Genomic DNA, 22,669 nt, shown 5'->3' with positions numbered 1-22,669 from the left:
TATGAAAAGTCAAGGTCAGGATGTCCATTCATCAAGAAAAAAAAAATCCTAATTGTGTGACTGGATGACACAGTTACCCTAAAAAAAAAAAAATTCCACACTAGCTGCCCAAAGATGAGGCCTTCCACAGTGTCTGCCCACCACCATCATAGGAAGGGCTCCTCATCCCACTCGGGCCAGCCCCAGGTGGGGCTCCTCCGATACTTCTGACCCACTGGACCTTTATTCTGAAGCATCCCAGCCACAAAGGCCAGTCAAAGGAGCCCAGAGGAGGACAAAGCCACAGAGCTTTCTCCCTGTGGGTCCCCAACCCAGCCACATTTCGGAGGGGTTGTGATGCCAGACTGTGCTGTTGACTAGGTAGATGGCTGAACAGCTACTGAGGCAGCCTCTGTCCAGGGAGCTGAGGAAGGCAGTTCAGGGGAATATTAGAAATAAATACTAAAAAATAAATATGAAAGCAAAGTCCAGATACATGTGTTAAGTAATCTTCCTTTGCTATTAAAAGAAAGATTAGGGCAGCCTCTGTGGCTCAGCGGTTTAGGGCCGCCTTCAGTCCAGGGTGTGATCTTGGAGTCCTGGGATCGAGTCCCGCATCCCGCATCGGGCTCCCTGCATGGAGCCTGCTTCTCCCTCTGCCTCTGCCTGTGTCTGTGCCTCTCTCTCTCTCTGTGTCTCTCATGAATAAATAAATAAAATCTTTTTTTAAAAAAAAAGAAAGTTTAATGAACACTGAAAGGATGTCAGAAACTAATACAAATATAACTTTATTAAATGAGGGAACAGATATGATGGAAGGAAGACTACTCTGCCTACTTCTCATGTTACTTTGACTTTTAAAATATGTAGATGTTTGGGGCATCTAGGTGGCTCAGTCAGTGAAGCATCTGACTATTGGTTTCAGCTCAAGTCATGATCTCATGGTTGTGATCTGGAGACCCACCACATCAGTGTTCAAGCTCAGCTCAGTCGGCTGGAGTTTCTCACTCTTCCTCTCCCTCTGTCTCTCCCCCTTCTCTGTCTCTCTTTATCAAACAAATAAGCACAATCTTCTTAAAAATGTATGTTTCATATCTTTAAAAAAAAAGTTTTGCTTAAAAGAGGAAGAGGTGAAATCTAAAATTGAAAAAAAAAAAAAAAAAAAAGCTTGTTGGGCTGCCTGAGCCCAATCCAAAATAGCAGACATCTCAAATTGGGTCCAAGGCTGGTCTTCCTGCCAAAGCAGCCAAGACCACCACATCATCTCCAGTAAATCGAATCCTAGACCGGAACCGAAACTTTCCCTCCAGGACTTTCCATCCAGGGACCACCCCCCATCGGCTGGACCATCCCCAGCCCCAGCCAATCACCTAGGGTCGCGGCGTTCCCTTGCCTAATTTGGCAGGAGACCCACCCGGGTCCGACCCGAAACAATAAGGCCTAAACCACCCCCCCCCAACCCCGGGCGACTTCCCGGACTTGGGCCACCTCTCCCGGGAGCGCTCCCCTTTAAAGCACTCTCCAACCTACTGCCGGGCTCTGCTGTTTTTTGTTTGTTTGTTTGTTTTATTTTTTTATTTCTCCACCGTTCATTTCGGAAAAAAACCTAACAATGCTAATGCAAGTAAATGTAAAATGTTATTAATTTGGTAAGTGAGCCAGCCAGGGGTAAGGATTATTTCAAGTCATTTTTGAAGAGAGTTCTGACACTCAAGAGTCCAACATCCTAAGGACAAAATAAATGCAAAGACATTTTTAACCTTTGTTCAGTAGTTTACCTGCTGATAGTAATGTTTGCATTACACTTTTAATATTATTTTTGTAAAGATTTTATTTATTTATTTATTTGACAGAGAGAGAGAGAGAGAGCGCGCACAAGCGGGGGGGGGGGGGGGGGGGAGATAAGCAGAGGGAGAGGGCTCCACTGGGCAAGGAGCCCGACAGGGGATGTATCCCAGGACCCTGCCTGGGATCATGACCTGAGCCGAAGGCAGACGCTTAAGCACAGGAGCCCCTAGTATTATTTAAAAAAATACTTAAATATAAGAATATATTAATAAAGAGAAAAGACAAAAAATGTATTTAAAAGTTTATTTTTGGGGGATCCCTGGGTGGCTCAGTGGTTTAGCGCCTGCCTTTGGCCTAGGGCGTAATCCTGGAGTCCCGGGATCAAGTCCCGCGTCGGGCTCCCGGTGCATGGAGCTTGCTTCTCCCTCTGCCTGTGTCTCTGCCTCTCTCTCTCTGTCTCTCATGAATAAATAAATCTTAAAAAAAAAAAAAGTTTTATTTATTCATGAGAGACAGAGAGAGAGAGACACAGGCAGAGGCACAGGCAGAGGGGAAAAGCAGGCTCCTCGCAGGGAGCCTGACGTGGGACTTGATCAGATCATGCCCTGGGCTGAAGGTGGCTCTAAACCACTAAGCCACCCAGGCTGGCCATTTTAAAGTTTCTTAACCCTGTATTACTTATAACCCTGAATTGTAAGAACCAATAAGAGCAAATGAATTTTAAATTTCACTTCTATTTCAGATTTCTGACAAGCAAAAAAGACATTTGAAGACATTTCAACAGTATTGAATGTTCCCATCTAGTACTAATAGCACAGTTTTTGTGTTCTAAACACTATTTCCCAATAAAAAGAATCAGACTTTTGGAAAGATGTATGATTTGGGTGTTGGTCAGGGAAGTATACCGGTGAACCTGAACATTCTGTTGTGCTAAAAAGAAAAGAAACACTCAAAGACTCGTGGGTATAACAAAACAATCAGGAGCCAGTTTCAAGAGGCACTCACTAGTCAAATTTGGGATAATTTGAGCTTCAAAGAATAATGACTATAATTGTGACAAATTGAATAAGTAAAAATTCATGAATCCTTTCTGATAGAACATTAAAAAAAAAAAAAAAAAAAAAGATGGGCAGCCCTCGTGGCCCAGCAGTTGAGCACCGCCTTCAGCCCAGGGTGTGATCCTGGAGACCTGGGATTGAGTCCCACATTGGGCTCCCTGCATGGAGCCTGCTCCTCCCTCTGCTTGTGTCTCTGCCTCTCTCTCTCTTTCATTCTATGTGTCTGTCATGAATAAATAAATAAAATCTTAAGAAATAATAAAAATAATACAAAAGAAAAAATCTTTAAAGTCATCACAGAAAGTCACTATCATCAAGTCCTACTCCAAAATTGGAAATTAAAGAGCAAAAATAAAGATTTACCAAATAGTTTTAGGTAAAAGATTTAAGAAATTGGAAAATTAACACTTAATCTTTACACAAGAATGACAATAACTGCAGAAAAAGAATAAAATTCATCTTAAAAATCACTATTTTGCAGCCAACAATGAAAATGATTGCTTATAGAATATGTTGATTATAGGAGAAACAGTATGTATGTCAATATTAATAGCAAAGATAACTTGACAATTGTGACAGTGTTCTTTTAAACATGAGAAAACTGGCTATCACTTGTGATTCAGATTTAAATAAATCAACTCTATTAGAGACAGCCAGGTTTCTCATTCTAAGAATGCAACTTGATTTGATGCAAAACGAAGTAACAAGTTATCAGCTTAAAATATTTTTACTTTAATTTTATCTTTATTTTCACCTTAAAGTTTTCATATTTTTGTAGAATTTAAAAATGTTTACAGTCAACTGAATTTAACTAATTATGCTGTTTGAAATGTATGCACGCAAAAATCATATTTCAGACTCTTGTGGTTGAATGTTTCCAAAACCCTCTATTGCAGCAAACTCATGAAGATGTCATTAGGTTTGAAGATCGTTACCAAAGAGTTCCTCATAGCTCTCAACATGTATCATCCTACTTTTAATATATCTTTATTTTGTTTGATTTTTAAAATGATGTATTTACATATTTAAGTAATCTCTATACTCAACATGGAGCTCAAATTCATGACCCTGAGGTCATGAGCACACTCCATTGACTGAGCCAGCCAGGCACCCCATCAAAATAACCACCTTTATTGTGGTTTAAAGGTGATAATACTAAAGATAGAAAAACTGGAAAATACAGGTGACTTTTTAAAAAAGATTTTATTTATTTATTCATTCATGAGAGACAAAAAGAGGCAGAGACACAGACAGAGGGAGAAGCAGGCTCCCCAGAGGGAGCCCTATGCAGACTCTATCTGGGGACCTGGGATCATGCCCCGAGTGGAAGGCAGACACTCAACCGCTGAGCCACCCAGTCTTCTCAATACAGGTGACTTTTAAGGGCTTAAACACCAACTCTTACTCCTAGCACCTTTAAATTCAACTGTAGTTATTGTAAATATTTTATTGTATTTCCCGACAGTTCTTGTTTTATAAACAGTTATGCTTATACTGTTTATAGATTCTATAAACATATATGTTTATAGAGTTCAAAATATTGTGTGTTTATACTTGAAATCAGATTTTTTGTCACGTTTCATGTTATGACAGTTATGCACCCAATTAGATTCTAATTTCTCTTTATGATATGTTTGAATTTTTATGTGTGCTATATAGCCATCTTGTAGAAAATCTTGCATTTATGATCATTTTTTGGTTTTGCTCATTTTGCTATTGACAGATAAGCAAAAGTAAATAATAACTACTTATATCGTATTATTAATAAGGTATGGCATAGTTAGGTTTTCACATGTTTTTGAAATGAAATTATCTTGAAAATGGTGAAAAGCATTTTCTCCCATTTACTCTGAAATGGAGAGTCTCAGGCAGACTCAGAAGTTATGGAAGACGTTTTGAGAAAGTTAGAGGGAAAGATGGATAGAAGTAGACACTGGAGTGACCTAATCTCTTGCCATAGATATTTTATGAATAGGACACAAAGCATTTTGGCTTGCCAAGTTTTAATGAGGTGCTTTTAAGAAGTGATTTATTCATTCCTCTGATTATAATTACATCATCCACATCATATTTAATACAAATTCTGATTTATGAATATAAATGAGTTACACAATACTTGACAAAATAAACTGAGAATTGGACTGATAATAAAAATTCTCAGTAAATGTATATACTTTAATTATAAAACTGCATTTAACTATAACCTATTACACAAACAGGATATGTCATTTTCCCTTCATGACAGACTGCTCGGAATGCTTGATTGTTTGTCTTTGAATGATATCCAGGGATACATTCAAACTCAACAGTATCCCTTGTTTGAGAATACAGTTTTGTCTCAGAAGACCATCGAAATCGTATGTTATTTCTTTTCATGATGTCTTCTGATACAACACAGGCATCTGAAGGTGAAAAAAAAGAATATAACATCGAGTAGTAAACAAATATTTTCCATAGAACTTTAGACTCTCAAGTAGAATCTTCTACACTGGTCCAGGGCTTTGTTTTCAAAATCTTTTCCAAACCAATTCACTGAAAATCCATTGCACCAATTTAAATCATTTTAAATGATCAATGATGTAAAATGATGTACCACACTTAAGGTGTGATAATTTTATACTCAAAAGATTCATAATGTCAATTATAATATGAAGAAATCCAGAGTCCTTTCAGTAAAGGATCTTTTGTTGCTTCTATAGGAGTTTTTTTCCAACTTTATTTCTTTACATATTAATATTTGGTAGTCACGTATTCAACAAATGGTTGTTAATCAATGAACATTCTATTAATGACAGTAAGACATCTTACTCATTATACTGATTTTCCCAGGATCCATGAGAATATTAAAATATTTACCTAAGCATTTTGGTGGTTTTGACCACTGTCCATTTCTGCATCTTACAATCCTGTTTCCCTGAAGTGCATACAAGGCCTGGCATTTGTATTCTACTGATGATTCTGGAGCATATGCTGATAATGGGAATGAAGTAATGTCTCCATTGTCAATAGATGGAGGAGGCCCACATTTTCCTTTAGATTCTAAACAAAATATTTATTTGATTTATTGAAAGACTAAAGAAAAACAGGCTAAAATAAAGCAAATAAAAATGTAGCACAATATGCAATATCAAGACTTGTGACTTCTGCTGACAGAAATGATTCACTGAAGACATTTTAATCACTTAAACTGAAAATCAAAATTTTAAGCGTTTCCTTTTATCCTACAGGAAAGCACACCACATAAAGCATTAACAAACTGTCTGCTTTACAGTATTAAGGTATTAAAAATATTTTTCCTATTGAATAAATGAAGGACAGATGGATAGTTAATATAAACAAACTTTCTTAATACATACAACATACTGCAGTGTCTATTGGATCTCTAGTCATTCTTTATTGATTTTCATTTTTATTACAAAAGAATCATCAGGGCAGCCCAGGTGGCTCAGCATTTTAGCATCACCTTCAGCCCAGGGTGATACTGGAGACCGGGGATCGAGTCCCACATCAGGTTCCCTGCATGGAGCCTGCTTCTCCCTCTGCCTGTGTCTCTGCCTCTCTCTCTCTCTTTCCTCTCTCTCTCTCTCATGAATAAATAAATAAAATCTTTAAAAAAAACCTTTCTGCTTATTCCTTCTACTAAGTATCACTAAAAATCCTGAACATATTATGAAAACCAACATAAGAGATTATTCAAGGATTTCTTTTTTTTTTCTTAAAGACTTTATTCATTTATTCATGAGAGAGAGAGAGAGAGAGAGAGAGAGAGAGAGAGAGAGAAAGGCAGAGACACAAGCAGGCTCCATACAGGAAGCCAGACGTGGGACTTGATCCCGGGTCTCCAGAATCAGGCCCTGGGCTGAAGGCAGCACTAAACCACTAAGCCACACGGGCTGCCCCTATTCAAGGATTTCTACAGCAGTGAGTTGTTTGGGTTTTCATTTTGCCTTCTATGGAGCCTGGCCTGGGCACTGAAGAAGACTGGAACCCAGAAATGATATCAAGTTCAGGCCAAAAAGAAAAAAGACAAGTCCCAAGAGTTGCCTTCTCTCTTTAGCCAAAGGCTCAGGAAAGGAGTATTATAGCAAGACAGAAATATATATGTATTTTTTACAATACTTGAATTACTCCCAAAAATCATCATAGAAGAGAAACCTTGACCAACCCTCTTCCCATGTTGATCAGAGATCAACAGTGATCAATGGAGGCCAAGTGTGGCACCTAGACTTCTATCCACAATCAGGGAACAAGACATCTCTCCACTTTCCATGGGTCAGTGGAGGCCAAGTGGAAAGCCTGGACTTGCACTCTCTGCAGTAATGGAGGCCTGATAAATAAGAGATTTCAATAAAATCCAGAGTCTAAAACATAACACACCAAATGTCTAGAACACAATAAAAAATCACTCATCGTACTGAGGACCAGGAAAATCTCAAGAGAAAGATAATCAACAGATCACAACACTGATATGAAACAGATATTGGAATTATTTGACTAAAAATCCAGTGGGAATTATAGGACTAAAAAATGTAGTAATGGAATTAAAAAAAAAAAAAAACCCTTGCTAGACAGGCTCTATCATGGTTTACAGATGATGGAAGGATAAATCAACTTGAATAATATAGAATACAAATTACTCACTTTGAAAATAGACTGAAAACAAACACAACAAAAAACTTCCAAAAAAAAAAAAAAAAAAACGGACTAAAATTTCCTAAATTGGCCACAAGGCATAAACATTCATATTGAAAAAGCCAAACAAGACAAACCCAAAGAAATTCATCCTGAGATACATTGTAATCAAACTGAGGAAAACCAAAGAAAATGAAAAAAATCTCAAAAGCAGCTACACAGAAATGAAGCAAACTTATAAGGGAAAACGGATTCAAGTGTCAGAGGGCCTCTCACCTGTAATCATCAAGCCAGAAAGAAAGAAGTGACAAGATTTTTCAAATACTAGAAAAAAAGAACTGTTACCCCTGAATGCTATATCCGGTGATACTATCCTTTAGGACTTAAGGGAGAAAAGAGGATATTCTGAGACAAAAGATATTTATCTCCAGCAGATCTTTAAAGAATTGTGAAAGGAATTCTTCAAAAAGCAGGGAAAAGATAACAGAACAAGGACTGAGAGACTTCATGAAGGAAGAAAAGCAAAGGACTAAAAAAATAAGGGTAAATATAATAGACTCTCTTTTTCCTAATGAGTTCATTAGGTTTGATGTTTGCGCAACATTACATCATTTGATATGGTGCTCAATATATGTAGAAGAAATACTTAAGACATTTATGTTCGAATTGTGGACAGGGTAAGGGCACCTGGGTTGCTCAGTCGGTCAGATGAGCATCCACTTTAGACTTCAGCTCAGGTCATGATCTCAGGGTTGGGACATCAAGCCCTCCCTGTATTGTTCCAATAGAGCCTCCCTTATTGGGCTCTAAGCTGGGCATGGAGGCTGCTTAAGATCCACCCCCCCACACACACACATCGTCCCCACCACTCCCCTCTCACTCTCTATTTCTCTCAAAAAATAAATATGTGAAAAATAAAATAAAATGTGGGGAGGGTAAATGGACCTAAGTGGAAGTAAGGTTTCCTCATTTCACTTTAAGTGGTAAAATGTCAAAACCAGGGGGTGAAACAAGCTACATATGTGCATCTTAATACCTTGAGCAACCACAGATAAAGCTACAAAGAGATATGCTCTGAAACAACATAAACATGTCAAAATAAAATTATTTTTAAATGTTCCAAAAATCCACAAGGATGGCAAAGAAAGAAATGGGAGTGAGAAATAATTCAAGACAAATAATAAAATGGCAGACACAACCCCTAATCTATCAATAATTACATTAAGTGTAAATGGTTTAAATACTTCAGTTAAAAGGCTGAAAATGGCAAAGTGGACACATAAACAAGAGCCAAACCTATGGCAACTAAAAGAAACTCACTTCAAACATGAAAATATAGGTGGGCTCAAAGTAAAAGGTTGGAAAATTATATATGCCAAGCAAAAGTTGATTTGAAAAACAAGTGGCTATAATATCTCCTTTGTTGGCTCCTCTTATTTCTTAAACTCTAAATACTGGAGTGTGCTATGACCAAGTTCTCAGACTTTTTTTTATTATCTACACTAACTCCCTTGTTGAGTTTCCTTGTTGAACTCAGCTGGTAACCCACCATTATATAATCCACAAGCTGAAGAAGCCCAAATTTACATAACATTCTATGATCATGCCCCAGGTACTCAATGTGTGTCTCAAAGTGAAATTTCATAGGACTGTCAAATGTCCTCAACGTATCATTTTTTTTTTATTTTATTTATTTATGACAGTCACAGAGAGAGAGAGAGAGGCAGAGACACAGGCAGAGGGAGAAGCAGGCTCCATGCACCGGGAGCCTGATGTGGGATTCGATCCCGGGTCTCCAGGATCGCGCCCTGGGCCAAAGGCAGGCGCTAAACCGCTGCGCCACCCAGGGATCCCCTCAACGTATCATTTTTAAAAACAGATTTATTTATTTATTTTAGAGAAGGAGGGGGAGGAGCAGAGGAAGAGGGACAAGTAGATTCCTAACTGAGCATGGAGCCTGTCATGGGGCTCCATGCCACAACCCTAAGATCATGACCTGAGGCAAAATCAAGAGTTGGATGCTCAACCCAGGCCCCCCTCTTAGCATTTTAATACATTGAAATAATTGAGTGTCTTAATGCTTAAGATAGAGAATTTTCTGGTTGCCTAGGTGGCTCAGGTGGTTGAGCGACAAACTCTGGATTTTGGCTCAGGTCATGACCTCAGGGTCATGGGATTGAGTCCCACGTCAGGTTCTGCCCTTAGCATGGAATCTGCTAAAATTCTCTCTCCCTTTCTCTACCCCCCTACCCCCACTGCTCATACTCACACTCACTCTCTCTTCAAAAAATAAAGAGAGAGAGAGAATTTTCCATGATTCCAACTTCCCTAATCTGGCTAAATCTTTCGTAAAATAAATATATAATATCACTTATGTAGTCCACAAAAAGAAAAGATTGGATTTTAAGCACAATCGTTTTATTTGAGATAAAAAAAATGATGCCATTATTAGTTCTTAATATATTCTTTAAAATTTAAGGAGAAATAAGATACTTTACCTCCACATTGAGGTGGTTTTGTCCAGGTCCCATTTAAACATGTCACTTCTGCTTCTCCAAACAGGTCAAAAGGTTTGATGCATTCATAATGAACACTCCAACCAGGTAGATACCTAGTCCTCTCGTTTAGTACATTAGCATTTTTCACTTTGGGTGGACTCTCACAGGACATATCTTAATGGGAAGAAAAAAAAGAAGCATCTCTAATTTAATGATCATTTTGAGTAGCAAATCAACAAATGGGGTTCCAAATATATCTCAAGGGGAATTTAAGATCAACAGTTAATCTATTATGAAAGAGTGCCAATTTTAAGAAGTTTACATATAAGATTGAAGAAAAGATAAAACAATATCCTCTGATAAGATTTAAGCTTCTATGAAAAGGAGAGTTTTTCTGGACATTTCCCATTTTTAGTAAAATCAATATTATAAATTATATAAATTCAGAATGAAAATCATGGGACACCTGGGTAACTCAGAGGTTGAGGATCTGCCTTTGGCTCAGGGAGTGATCCTGGAGTTCCAGGACTGAGTCTCACATCAGGCTCCCTACGTGGAACCTGCTTCTCCCTCTACCTATGTCTCTGCTTCTTTCTTTCTGTGTCTCTCATAAATAAATAAGTAAATAAAATCTTTAAAAAGATGAAAATCCTAATAAAAAGATTATTTGATATCAGATTTTGGCTTGTAATCATCGTGTTTATGAATATAATTTTAGGCCCTTAGAAAAATAAACATAGTAGGCACTTCCTTAGATAACAAATGAAGAATTAACACACTTTGAAGAATGCCATAGTTGGAAGAGGATGATTAACTGAGGATCCAAACAAATGATGTGGAAAAATAACAGAAATATAAATGTACAGTTTATAAAAACACTCTTTAATGATTTTTTTTTTTTTTTTTTGCAAATGCTTAAGGACATTTCAATGAGTAATTTATAACTCACCAGTGAGGTTCAGGAGGATATTAAGTATAACAGGCTATAGCTATGGTTCCTAAACTGGAGTACATATCAAATCTCTTGGAAATTGTTAAGACCTTTTCAGGGTTGCATCCCCAGAGTTTTTGACTCAACAGGTCCGAGTGAGCCTGTAAATTTACATTTGCATTTCTAACAATTTCCCAGAAGGCACTAATGCTGCTATTCCAGAGATCTCAATTTGAGAACCATTGGGCTTAAAGATGAACCACTAGGCAAAAAAAAAAAAAAAAAAAAAAAAAAAAAAAATGAACTAAGTACACAATTTTATCCCTTTATGTTAAAGCATAAACCTTCTTTGACCTGGCCTAAAAAAATAATCTATGTCTGTTTTTTTAAATGGTGTTAGTGGGAATTCTATATTATATTACTTAAGACATTTTGATAAATATATTCTAAAATATTAAAATACCTTTGCATACTGGACTTCCTATCCATTGGCCATTAAGACACTGTACAAAATTGGGTCCATCCAAACGGTAATATGTTGGACATCTATAAGTCACTTTTTCTTCTGACCTATATAATACTTTCTTCGGGCCTATGGGTATGGCATTACCAAAGCTGGGTAAGTTAAAACAGTCTGTTTCTGAAAGAAAAAGAACACGTACTTGTTCAGTGAATCTTTTAAAATACATAATGACCAATAACTATAATGTAGGATGATAAGTACACATCAAACCAATGAGCATTGTACACAACTTTTCTTAATAGTTGAAAAAAAATGTCTTAGAAGTCTTTTGAGTGAATTACATTGAATAGTCCTATGCTTATCAAAAGTAAAACATGGGGAAAAAAAAGTAAAACATGGGGGTGATGATATGGAAACCCTATAAAGCTATGGATACATGTAAGTCTTGATATCATATTTCTTCCACTCAAATTCTTTTTTTGCCCATACAAGCCACCTACATTATGTATGTATTTGTATTTTCTGCTTCTGTCAAAATCTGTTACTTTTAATTATGTCAAATATCTTAGAAAACTATATATTTATAAGGGGATAACTGATAAACTAACAATAAATTGAATAATGATTGATTAGCAAGGAGCAGCTGTGATACGAGAACAGAGATGAGGGAGATCCCTGGGTGGCTCAGCAGTTGAGCACCTGCCATTGGCTCAGGGCGTGATCCTGGAGTCTGGGATTGAGTCCCACATCAGGTTCCCTACATGGAGCCTACTTCTCCCTCTGCCTGTGTCTCTGCTAGTCTCTGTCTCTGTCTCTCTTTGTCTGTCTCTCATGAATAAATAAATAAATAAAATCTTTAAAAAAAAAAAAGAACAGAGATGAAGAAATCTACAACTTCCCAGAGATACCTTGTTAAATTCTAGAATTACTGCCTAGTTTCATATTTGTACCACTGATGTCTGAATTAAGAATTGGGGTGCCTGGGTGGCTCAGTGGTTGAGCATCTGCCTTTGACTCAGCTCATGATCCCAGGGTCCCGGGATTGAGGCCCACATTGGGCTCCTACAGAGAGCCTGCTTCTCCCTCTGCCTGTGTCTCTGCCTCTCTCTCTCTCTCTCTCTCTCTGTCTCTCATGAATAGATAAATAAAATCTTTAAAAAAAATAGTTATCAACCTTAGAGTAAAATTAAATACACTATACTTATGCATTTTGGTGGATTAGACCATTTTCCTCCTAAACATTTTACAGATGCAGGTCCATCAATTGCAAAACCATCATCACATTTATATATCACTTCTTCTCCATATTGGTAACTGTCTGATTTTTGAATTAGAATACCATGTGTAACCATATATGCTGGTGGTGCACACGGAAGCCCTGAAAAAAAAAGAAAGAATAATTCCATGTTTCATTAATTTTGAAATTTAATTTTATGTACTGGTTGCCGTATTTGGCAGTATTATTTGAAAAGAAATGATAACACAAGAGTTACAATCATAACACAGAGAAGGTGCACAAATGGTTCCTAAAGCTACCACTCTGATGTGTGTCCAGCTGGAAACCTGAGCAAGAACTTGAAACCAAAAATATTCATATATTATCAGCTGTCATCATATCTTTCTATCATATTCTTTCTAGATATGTCTCCTAAGGCAAGGAAAACAAAAGCAAAAATAAACTATTGGGACTGTATCAAAATAAAAAGCTTCTGCACAGTGAAGGAAACAATAAACAAAATGAAAAGGCAACCTACAGAATAGGAGAAGCTATTTGCAAATGGCATATCTGATAAAGGGTCAGTATCCAAAATATAGAAAGAACTTATAAAACTCAACACCTGAAAAATGAATAATCCAATTAAAAATGGAAGAAGACATGAATAGACAATTTTCCAAAGAAGATATACAGATGGCCAACAGATACATGAAAGATGCTCAACATCACTCATCATTAGGGAAATACTAAGCAAAACCACAATGAGATACCACCTTATACCTGTCAGAATGGCAAACAAAACAAAACAAAACAAAAAAACAAAAATTCAAACCAAATCAAACCAAAACAAACTGTGAGAAACAACAGGTACTGGTGAGGATACAGAGAGAGGGAAACCTTTTTGCACTGCTGGTGGGAATGCAAGCTGGTGCAGTCACTCTGGAAAACAGTATGGAGGTTCCTCAAAAAGTTAAAAATAGAACTACCCTATGATCCAGCAATTGCACTTCTAGGTATTTACTCAGGGCATACAAAAATACTAATTCAAAGGAATACGTGTACCCTGATGTTTATAGTAGCATTATTTACAATAGCCAAGATATGAATGGAGCTCAAGTGTCCATTGATATGTGGATGGATAAAGAAAGGATAGCATACCCACACACACACACACACAAACACACACACACACACACAAATGGAATATTACTCAGCCATAAAAAGAATGAAATCATGCCAACTGCAATGACATGGATGGAGCTGGAGAGTATAATGTTAAGTGAAATAAATCAGAGAAAGACAAATACCACATGATTTCACTCATATGTGAAGTTTAAGAAACAAAACAAATGAGCAAAGGAGAAAAAAAAAAAGAGGGAGGCAAACCAAGAAACAGTCTCAACTATAGAGAACAAACTGTTGGTTACCAGAGGGGACTTAGTGGGGGGATGAGTGAAATAGGTGAAGAGGATTAAGAAGGGCACTTGTGACGAGCACCAGCTGTTGTATGGAATTGCTGAATCACTAGATTGTACACCTGAAACTAATATTACACTGTGTTAAATAGCTGGAATTTAAATGTAAACTTAAAAATTTTTTTGAATTAAAAGAATAAAAATAAAAATGTCAATATATTTATGAAAGAAACTATCAGTGCTTCTCAAACCAATATAGTGAATAATAAAAAGAAGAGCATTTAGAATTAATCATCTTAAGATAAGTACCATGTATTGTAAAAATCAGGAAGCACATTATAGGAAAAACAAAAAAAAATGTTTTAAACTGATGGCAAAGTAACAGTACAACTTATATAAATAGGTAGGGATATGGATAGGTATATACGTATATGAATAGGTTTAGTTGCACTACACATCTAGTTTTAATTAAACAATTGCCAGAATTCAAAGTGATTCTATAACAAATTAATCAAATTAACAAAAATGGGATAGGCTTGATTATGCAAACATTGTTTGGTAAAGTACATAAATATATAAATGATTTTATATATTTAGAAACCTAAAGGATTCTTTCTCCTAGGTTTGATGACAGTTCTGTTTAATGGATTGTGTTGAAAATTGAGGATAGAATTTTAGTTTGCATACTGTCCTCACCTACACACCGAGGTAAAGAACTCCATTTTCCCATCTGGCAAGTTATCTCATCCTTTTCAGATACCCTGAAACCATCCTCACAAGTGTAGTTCAATTTGCTGCCATGTGGGTAAGACTTAGGTTTTGATGTTTCTTCTATTTCTTCTGAAAATATAGATGATTTAATGGTTCCATGTTCTATAGGAGATGGTTGAGGACATGGGATTTTTTCTGTATAAAAACCAAAGATCAAAGAGTCAAGCACGGATATAATGTTTAAACTGAAAAATGCAATGAAATTTGTCATTTGAAATTTAAAAATAAGGACAATTTAAACGAATTAAATTACAAAAACTGAAAAACATTTGAAACTTTCAAGCAATATATATCTCCATACAATCTACGCTATTCTCCATTTGTTCACTATGCACCTTCATTCTTGTCCTGTTCATCACGAGAAGTAAAACAGATATAAACAAATTTTCTATAGTTGTTTACACAGTAACCCAAAGTTTTTGCCTGTTCATTTCACAATAGAAGTGAAAGAATGCTGATTGATTTATATACTTAGTTTGTGATTTACTGTTCAGGTTTAAGTGAAATAGATACAGAGATCTTCATCTTGTTCATTTACACAAAGCCCAAGGAAGAATTAATCTCCTTTGAAAGAATATTATAAAGCAAGTTATGCACTACTGACCAACACAGCGTGGTACTGACTGCCATCTTCCATCTTTACACACAATTTCTTCTGCATCCTGAATTATGTAATTGTCTTGACAGACAACAGATACTTTTTCTCCATCCTTAAAATTCACTGTTGTTGCCACATTCTGAGCATTGGGAATCTGAGGTGGAGGGGGGCATGACTGCTTTTCAACTTCTAAAAATATTAAAATTAGATTTCTTGATTAAACATCAAAAGTAAAAAATACTTAAAAGATAATTAAACAGAAAATTCAATAATAATGTATTATTAATGACCAAATAATAACATTATGTTCTATGTTTAAATGTGTTATACTCTTCAGCTTTTAGAGCACTTTAATATATCACGTGGCTTATATTCTCACCATATTACTTGTAGTATCTTTCTTTTATTCTTTCTGTGATAAAACTTGCAAAATTTAGGTAAAACCTATTTTAATTATTTCTAAACATTAGGACGTTCTAACTGAATTGTCCACTCAGTAAAAGGCACTAAATAAATACAGGTATCAGAATCTTTTTAGCAGATATCCTTAATCAAATATATTGTGATTGGATTAAAATCCTTACAAGATGTGGAATGGAAGCTAATTAGCCGGAGGAAGAACTGCCTGTAGTTAATGATCAAATTATTTGATACAGATTCTTCGCGAAGATAAGAATTAGATATGGTCACTAATGATTTATAGTGTGTTGTTTAAAGTTCAAAATTCCCTGGAGGTACTGTTTACTAGCTTGCCAACACTATTAAGAGGTATAGAGGGTAATGAAATACACCCTGTGTGACGGATTAGACAGCCCAGCTTCAGTTGCGTGACCAGCAAGGTATATAAAATTTCTCTGTAAACTCATGTTTGACCTCCCAGGGAGCTGAGATACTGTACAGCGTTGTGGCAGGTCATAATCTGAAAACAGAGCATGACTTTTTCAATGAGGGAAGACTCTGGATAGCTGGCTATACCTGGAGGCTTTGGGACTTCTCTATGAGTCCTTGATTTTGCTTTCTCCTGCCATGTGTTTATTTCATTAAAGGTCTTATGTGAGTTGTACACTGGGAAGTCTTGTAAGTCCTTTCAGTTACCCAAGATTTTGTACTCAATTCAGAGAAATATTTGACTGCATTCATGCTTACTAATATTTTCGATTTGTCTCATATTTTCTAAGCGTAGAAGTATTTTATATTTAACCAAAACTTTTTTCTTATTTCTGTTTTAAATATTTTGGCGTATTTTTTTCAATGATTTAGTTTCTTCTATATCTGATATTTAATCGTTTTTGTCCTAATAATGTTAATTTGTCCTTCCTCTGATACATTTTGCCAGATGTTGGTCTAGCAATTAAATTTCCCTAAAGATAGAATTACTATTCTGGAAATCGTCTGTTTATGCTTTTATAAAAAGTTTATTTGTATTTTATTATTATTTTTTTAAGATTTATTAATTTATTCATGAGAGACACAGACTAAGAGAGAGAGGCAGAGACACAGGCAGAGGGAGAAGCAGGCTCCTCCCAGGGAGCCGGATGCAGGACTTGATCCCTTATCCGGGATCATGACCTGAGCCAAAGGCAGGCGCCCAACAGCTGAGCCACCCAGATGTCCCTGTATTTTATTTTTATATTTTAAAAATGATTTGGTATTTTTTTGCAGCTCTTTTTTATAGCAATCATACCAACAACAACAACAACAAAAGCTGTAAAAGAATAAATTTATTTAGGAAAAAATATTTGGAAATTAAGCAACAAAATCTAAATAACTGACCCATCAAAGAAGAAATCGCAAGGAATATTAGAAAACATTCCACATGGAATTAAATGAAAATGAGATGTATATACAAATTTTGAGGCTGCTATACAGTGATACTTAGAAGGAAAAATGGAATTTATCTTTAAAAAGTAGGATGGCCTGACGGCTGAGTGGCTTAGTGGTTAAACGTCTGCCTTTGGCTCAGGGCATGATCCTGGTGTCCTGGGATCAAGTCCCACATAGGGCTCCCCACATGGAGCCTGCTTTTCCCTCTGCCTATGTCTCTGTCTCTCTCTATGTGTCTTTCATGAATAAACAAATAAAATCTTAAAAAAAAAAAGTAGGATGGTTTAAATCAATGTTTTAATTTCCTAGGTTAAGAAATGAAAAAATAAAATTAAAATCAATGTAATTAGAGTGCACAAACTTGTTAAGTCACCAGAAAAGAGAAAATTGAGAAAGACAAACAGAAAAAAAGAAACAGAAAAAATAATGAATGTTAATAAGGCTATAAAAATTAGAAGAGAGTAAATGGAGAAAATTAAGCATTAAAATTGGTTATTTGGAAATATTAATAAAACGGAAGAAAAAATACAGCAAGAATAATTAAGATGAAAGGAGAAATAAGTATCAATGTCAAGAATGAAAGAAGTAATACCAACAAAGAAACTATATAATTAAAAGGAAAATAGAATATTAACTGTTAGAAACAATTATATATACCAATCAATTTCATAAATTAGACAAAATAGAGCTGTTTCTTGAAAAATACAACTTCCCTGCATTGACAAAAGACAATAAGAAAATCTGAATATTTCACTACTTATTAAAGAAATTGAATTCTTCACCAAGAAAAATTTTCAGGGATGCCTGGGTGGCTCAGCAGTTGAGCATCTGCCTTTGGCCCAGGGTGTGATTCCGGAGTCGCAGGACCAAGTCCCACATCAGGCTTCCTGCAGGGAGCCTGCTTCTCCCTCTGCTTGTGTCTCTGCCTCTCTCTCTCTCTGTCTTTCATGAATAAATAAATGAAATATTTAAAAAATAGAAAAATTTCCAAAAAAGCAAAATATGTGTCAGGTGACTTTGTGAGTAAAGTCTATCAATCATTTACGGTAAAAATAATAAAATGATATGTGTAATATATAATATTGTGTAATGTGTGTAATAATAATATTACACATATACTTTCAGAAAACAGAGAAATAGAGAGCAGTCCTCAATTCATTTTATGAGGCCATGATAATCTTAAAACCTGGGAGAGGCATTAAAAGAAAAATTAACTACAGATCAATATTCCCCACGAATATAGATGCAAAACTCCCTAAAAATAGATCAGCAAATCGAGTACATGAAAATATAGGAAGAAAAAAAAAAGAAAATATAGGAAGAATAACAGGTCACCATCTCGTAGGGTTAACTTCAGGAAGGAGAGATTTGTTCAACATTCAAAAATGTATATATATATAATTCACTGTATGAATGGAGTTAAGAAAGTCATATTATCATACCAAGAGATAAACAAAAACCATCTAAAAACATTCAACATTGGTTGATCATAACATTTCTCACTCAGTTAAGTAAAAATAGAAGGAAATCTCCTTATGCTACAAAAGGGCATCTACAAAAATCCTAAATTGACATTATACTTGTGACATTATACTTATATAATGTTGAATACCCTCCTCCCAGTGATCAGGAATAAGACAAAGAAGTATGTTCTCATCATTTTCTTTCAACAGTTTACCAGAGGTCCTAGTAGTGATAAAAAAAAATTAAAAAAATTAAAATGGACTGGCAAAAATAAAATCTTGCGTTTTTAGTGATATTAATTGCTTACAGAAAATTGCAACAGATCTACAAAACAATACCTAAAATGAATAAGGCAACTTAGTATAGTGTCAGAGTATAAAATCAATACGTACAAATCGAATGTGAGGACAAAGGCAAAGGAAAATCCTGACCCCATCTACACTCACAAGACACCTCAAATCTACAGCTATATAGAGAACAATTTCCTCTGAAAAAGACCCGAAGGGAGCTGAATGGCTCCTTCACAACAAACAATAAGTACTGCCCTGGGGTGCCCAGGCAGCTGACTGAAACACACTCCCAGTCTTTCTCGGAAACAGGACTATTTACTTGTCCTAAAACTTTAGCTTGAGGGGCAGACTTCAGATTTGCCACACATCTGGAGGCTACAGAGGTGCTTTCAGGGAACATGGACCAGGGGGATGTCATCTTTGTGCTCTCTTCAGCCTCAGAGAAAACCAAAACACTAATTCTTTTTTTTTTTTTTTTAAGATTTTATTTATTAATGAAAGACAGAAAGAGAGGCAGAGACACAGGCAGAGAGAGAAGCAGGTTCCCTGCAGGGAGCCTGATGTGGGACTTCATCCCCCATCACCCTATTTGGGCATCCCCTAAAATGCTAATTCTTTTTTTTTTTTTTTTTTTAGAGGCATCACATTTAACTTCATTATTTTTTTTATAATAAATTTATTTCTTATTGGTGTTCAATTTGCCAACATACAGAATAACACCCAGTGCTCATCCTGTCAAGTGCCCCCCTCAGTGCCCGTGACCCATTCATCCCCACCCCCCGCCCTCCTCCCCTTCCGCCACCCCTAGTTCGTTTCCCAGAGTTAGGAGTCTTCATGTTCTGTCTCCCTTTCTGATATTCTTAAAGATACCTAACCAGATGTTAATTCAATGCCACCAAGTTTCTGGGTGGTGTGTTTCATAGCTGACTAATACATGGATGCAATTAATAGTTAGAAATTATGTTTTGGAGCAGCCCAGGTGGCTCAGCAGTTTAGCGCTGCCTTCGGACCAGGGTGTGATCCTGGAGACCCGGGATCGAGTCCCATGTCGGGCTCCCTGCATGGAGCCTGCTTCTCCCACTGCCTTGTGTCTCTCCCTCTCTCTGTGTGTCTCTCATGAATGAATAAATAAAATCTTAAGAAAAAAAAAAGAAACTATGTTTTGGTTAGTTTCTAAATTACCTTCCAGCTTGAAAATTATGTGTAGTAATAAATAGGTAAAATTTTTTTTTAAATTTTTTTAAAAAGATGCAAAGATACTACTTTTACAAGTTAGGAAGAAATAGAATATGTTTTTGAAAATATTATAAATAAGAGCTTACCTGTGCAGGTTAGTTCAGGATTCCATTGTCCATTTATGCACGTTGAGTTCTTCTGCTTTAATGTTCTTCTGCATTTATAACTTATGTTGTCATTATGATTAAATATAGTGTTATCTAATGGATTTGCCTCATATTTAGTCAGTTCGTATGTACACTTCTTAAGTTCATCTGTTGCTATAAAATGAAAATATTCTCTTGAAAATACTAATTATAAGAATCAAAGAAACTACTATAAATATAGCTTAGAGTCAATAGTATAATAAAATTAGAATTTGTGCCCATAAACCTCACCAATTTATTTCTGATCCTATTGCATGAGATGGGCTCTTATGTGTGAACACAAGTCTTGTGTCCAGTCTCTGAAATTTCAGAGAAAAGTCCTTCATAAGTACATTCTGCACTTTGGGAGTTAGAAAAGTGCTAAGAGGCTCACTTTTTGAGATGATCTACATACTGAACAGTCATCACCTGACTTAATTTAGTCTCATATTTATCTGTGGAAATAGAATATATGAAGTTGCTAGTTTAAATGTTTTTTTTCCAATAAAGGTATTATAATATAGTAAGAAAAGTACATCTAAGATGTATTATACAGAATGTGAATACTTCAGCAGATCTTTTGCATAATCACTAAAAATTAGGGACAAATAAGAAATTGGGTACTTAAAGTCACAACCTGTTTCCTGTGTATATCCTTATAATTTCTGAAGAGCTACTTTATACACCAGATCAACCTATCATTCAATAATATTATAATGCTATATTAGTAAATTTTTGCTGGCTCTGAGTTAAATATAACATATTTTTATATATCTACATATTTCAAAAATTCAATGCAGATTGGAGCACTTTTTGGATTTGATAAAATATGAGTTGATATAGTTAATGACTAGCCAAGAAGTAATGATTTTATAAAACAATAAAAAAGAAAACAAAGGAGGCTAATTCAAAACATGCTAAAGGCTGAGAATTAGTCCTGTTTTTAGGGCTTGTCCAGTGTTGAGGGAAGCAAAAGAAAAAGTGTTCAGGTGATGGTAATTGGAGGATGATCTATAGTCAAAAGGAGTGGTAGTAGTTGTTGTCATTGTTTCATGATTGATTGGTTTCTGAAAGAATTTCTTTGTTTATTAGGAGAAAATAAGCATTTTGAGAAGAGTGAAAAACTGGACTAGCTGTAGGTACAAAATAAATATTGAGAGGACAAAATTGGGTAAGGTCTATGATAGCCATAAGGGGATTGTGTTAAGCTGAGTATAGGTAGGAGACTAACCTTTGGAAGGTAAATTCGAAGATCAGAAAAGAGTAATAATTGAAGCAATTCTTTTTAAAGATTGTATTTATTCATGAGAGACACACAGAGAGAGGAAGAGACATAGGAAGAGGGAGGAGAAGCAGGCTCCATGCAGAGAGCCCAATGTGGGACTCGATCCAGGACTCTGGGATCACACCCTGAGCCAAAGGCAAATGCTCAACCACTGAGCCACCCAGGCGTCCCTACGCAAATGTTTTAGAAGAAGAATGAAAAGCTGAGAGTTCTTATTACCTGTTATAACATTGGGTTTCCCCCCGTATGAAATAAGGTGAGATCATTTGGGGAGATAGAAGATGACAAAAATGAAGATTAGTCTTGAAGGACTGACAATGTTCTAATGGGAATGTGTTTAGCAAAAATGTAAGGATTAATAAGCAATGAAATTTATGATTCATTCAACAAACTCCTATTTAATGTCTGCTATATGTCTCGGGTACTGGGAACACATCATGAGCAAAACAGGTATCAATCTCTGCTCTTATGGAGCATGTGCCCAAGCCCTACCTTCTCCTTGGAACAATTGATGCCTAGAAATCTGATGAATAAGTAAGACTGCACATGCAGGGTTCTTTTTGAACGTAGAAACTAGGAAAACTCTAGGAAGAATGAAAAGGGCACCCAATATTCTTCCAGTTAGTCATAAAAAATTTGGTCATCCAGAGGTCGGGATGCTTCACATAATCAACCAGAGTGAAGTCCATCCATCAGATTTGTTTCTCAGCCTGACCCTGACTGCCTCCTTCGACTGAATTATACACCTGACTGAGAAGCCTGCAACCCACCTACCCTTCAGCACATTCACTTTTGCATTTGAAACAGATTGGGAAATTGTTAGAAACCTTGAGGGGGGCAAGATTCCTATAGGAATGTAGTAAGTGGATATTTTCTTAATTTTGTTTTCCAAGGCCTGAACACAAGAGTGCCACACATAAAAACAAAAATGGTATTTATGCAGAGAGAGTTCTATTTTCTTGGAAATTAGTACTGAGATTTAAATCACATGAATAATGGTAAGTAAAATTTAGTTTTACGCTCATAAACAATGTTAATATCGGGGATAGGAAGACTGACAAAATTTCATCGATAACTTGTAGACACATAAGAAACT

The 22,669-nt window shown here is 36.0% G+C and overlaps 1 protein-coding gene across 1 annotated transcript in view; it reads right to left on the bottom strand.

Annotated features, from left to right (window-relative positions):
* Positions 1-4,009: 4,009 nt before the first annotated feature.
* CFH (complement factor H) overlaps positions 4,010-22,669 on the bottom strand; it is a 76,627-nt gene continuing 57,967 nt past the window's right edge. Inside the window, exons 15-22 of the mRNA XM_055334261.1 lie at positions 20,250-20,423; positions 15,356-15,538; positions 14,677-14,886; positions 12,551-12,727; positions 11,350-11,526; positions 9,956-10,129; positions 5,682-5,864; positions 4,010-5,227 (exon numbers count right to left, since the gene is read on the bottom strand). Of these exons, the coding sequence (XP_055190236.1) occupies positions 5,019-5,227; positions 5,682-5,864; positions 9,956-10,129; positions 11,350-11,526; positions 12,551-12,727; positions 14,677-14,886; positions 15,356-15,538; positions 20,250-20,423 (1,487 nt within the window). The 3' untranslated portion in view covers positions 4,010-5,018. The remainder of the gene's footprint in view (positions 5,228-5,681; positions 5,865-9,955; positions 10,130-11,349; positions 11,527-12,550; positions 12,728-14,676; positions 14,887-15,355; positions 15,539-20,249; positions 20,424-22,669) is intronic.

The sequence above is a fragment of the Nyctereutes procyonoides genome, unplaced genomic scaffold, assembly GCF_905146905.1.
Source record: "Nyctereutes procyonoides isolate TBG_1078 unplaced genomic scaffold, NYPRO_anot_genome, whole genome shotgun sequence".
Lineage (NCBI taxonomy): Eukaryota > Metazoa > Chordata > Mammalia > Carnivora > Canidae > Nyctereutes > Nyctereutes procyonoides.
Note: the sequence above shows the minus strand (reverse complement) of the source record. Positions and strands in the feature narration are given on the sequence as shown.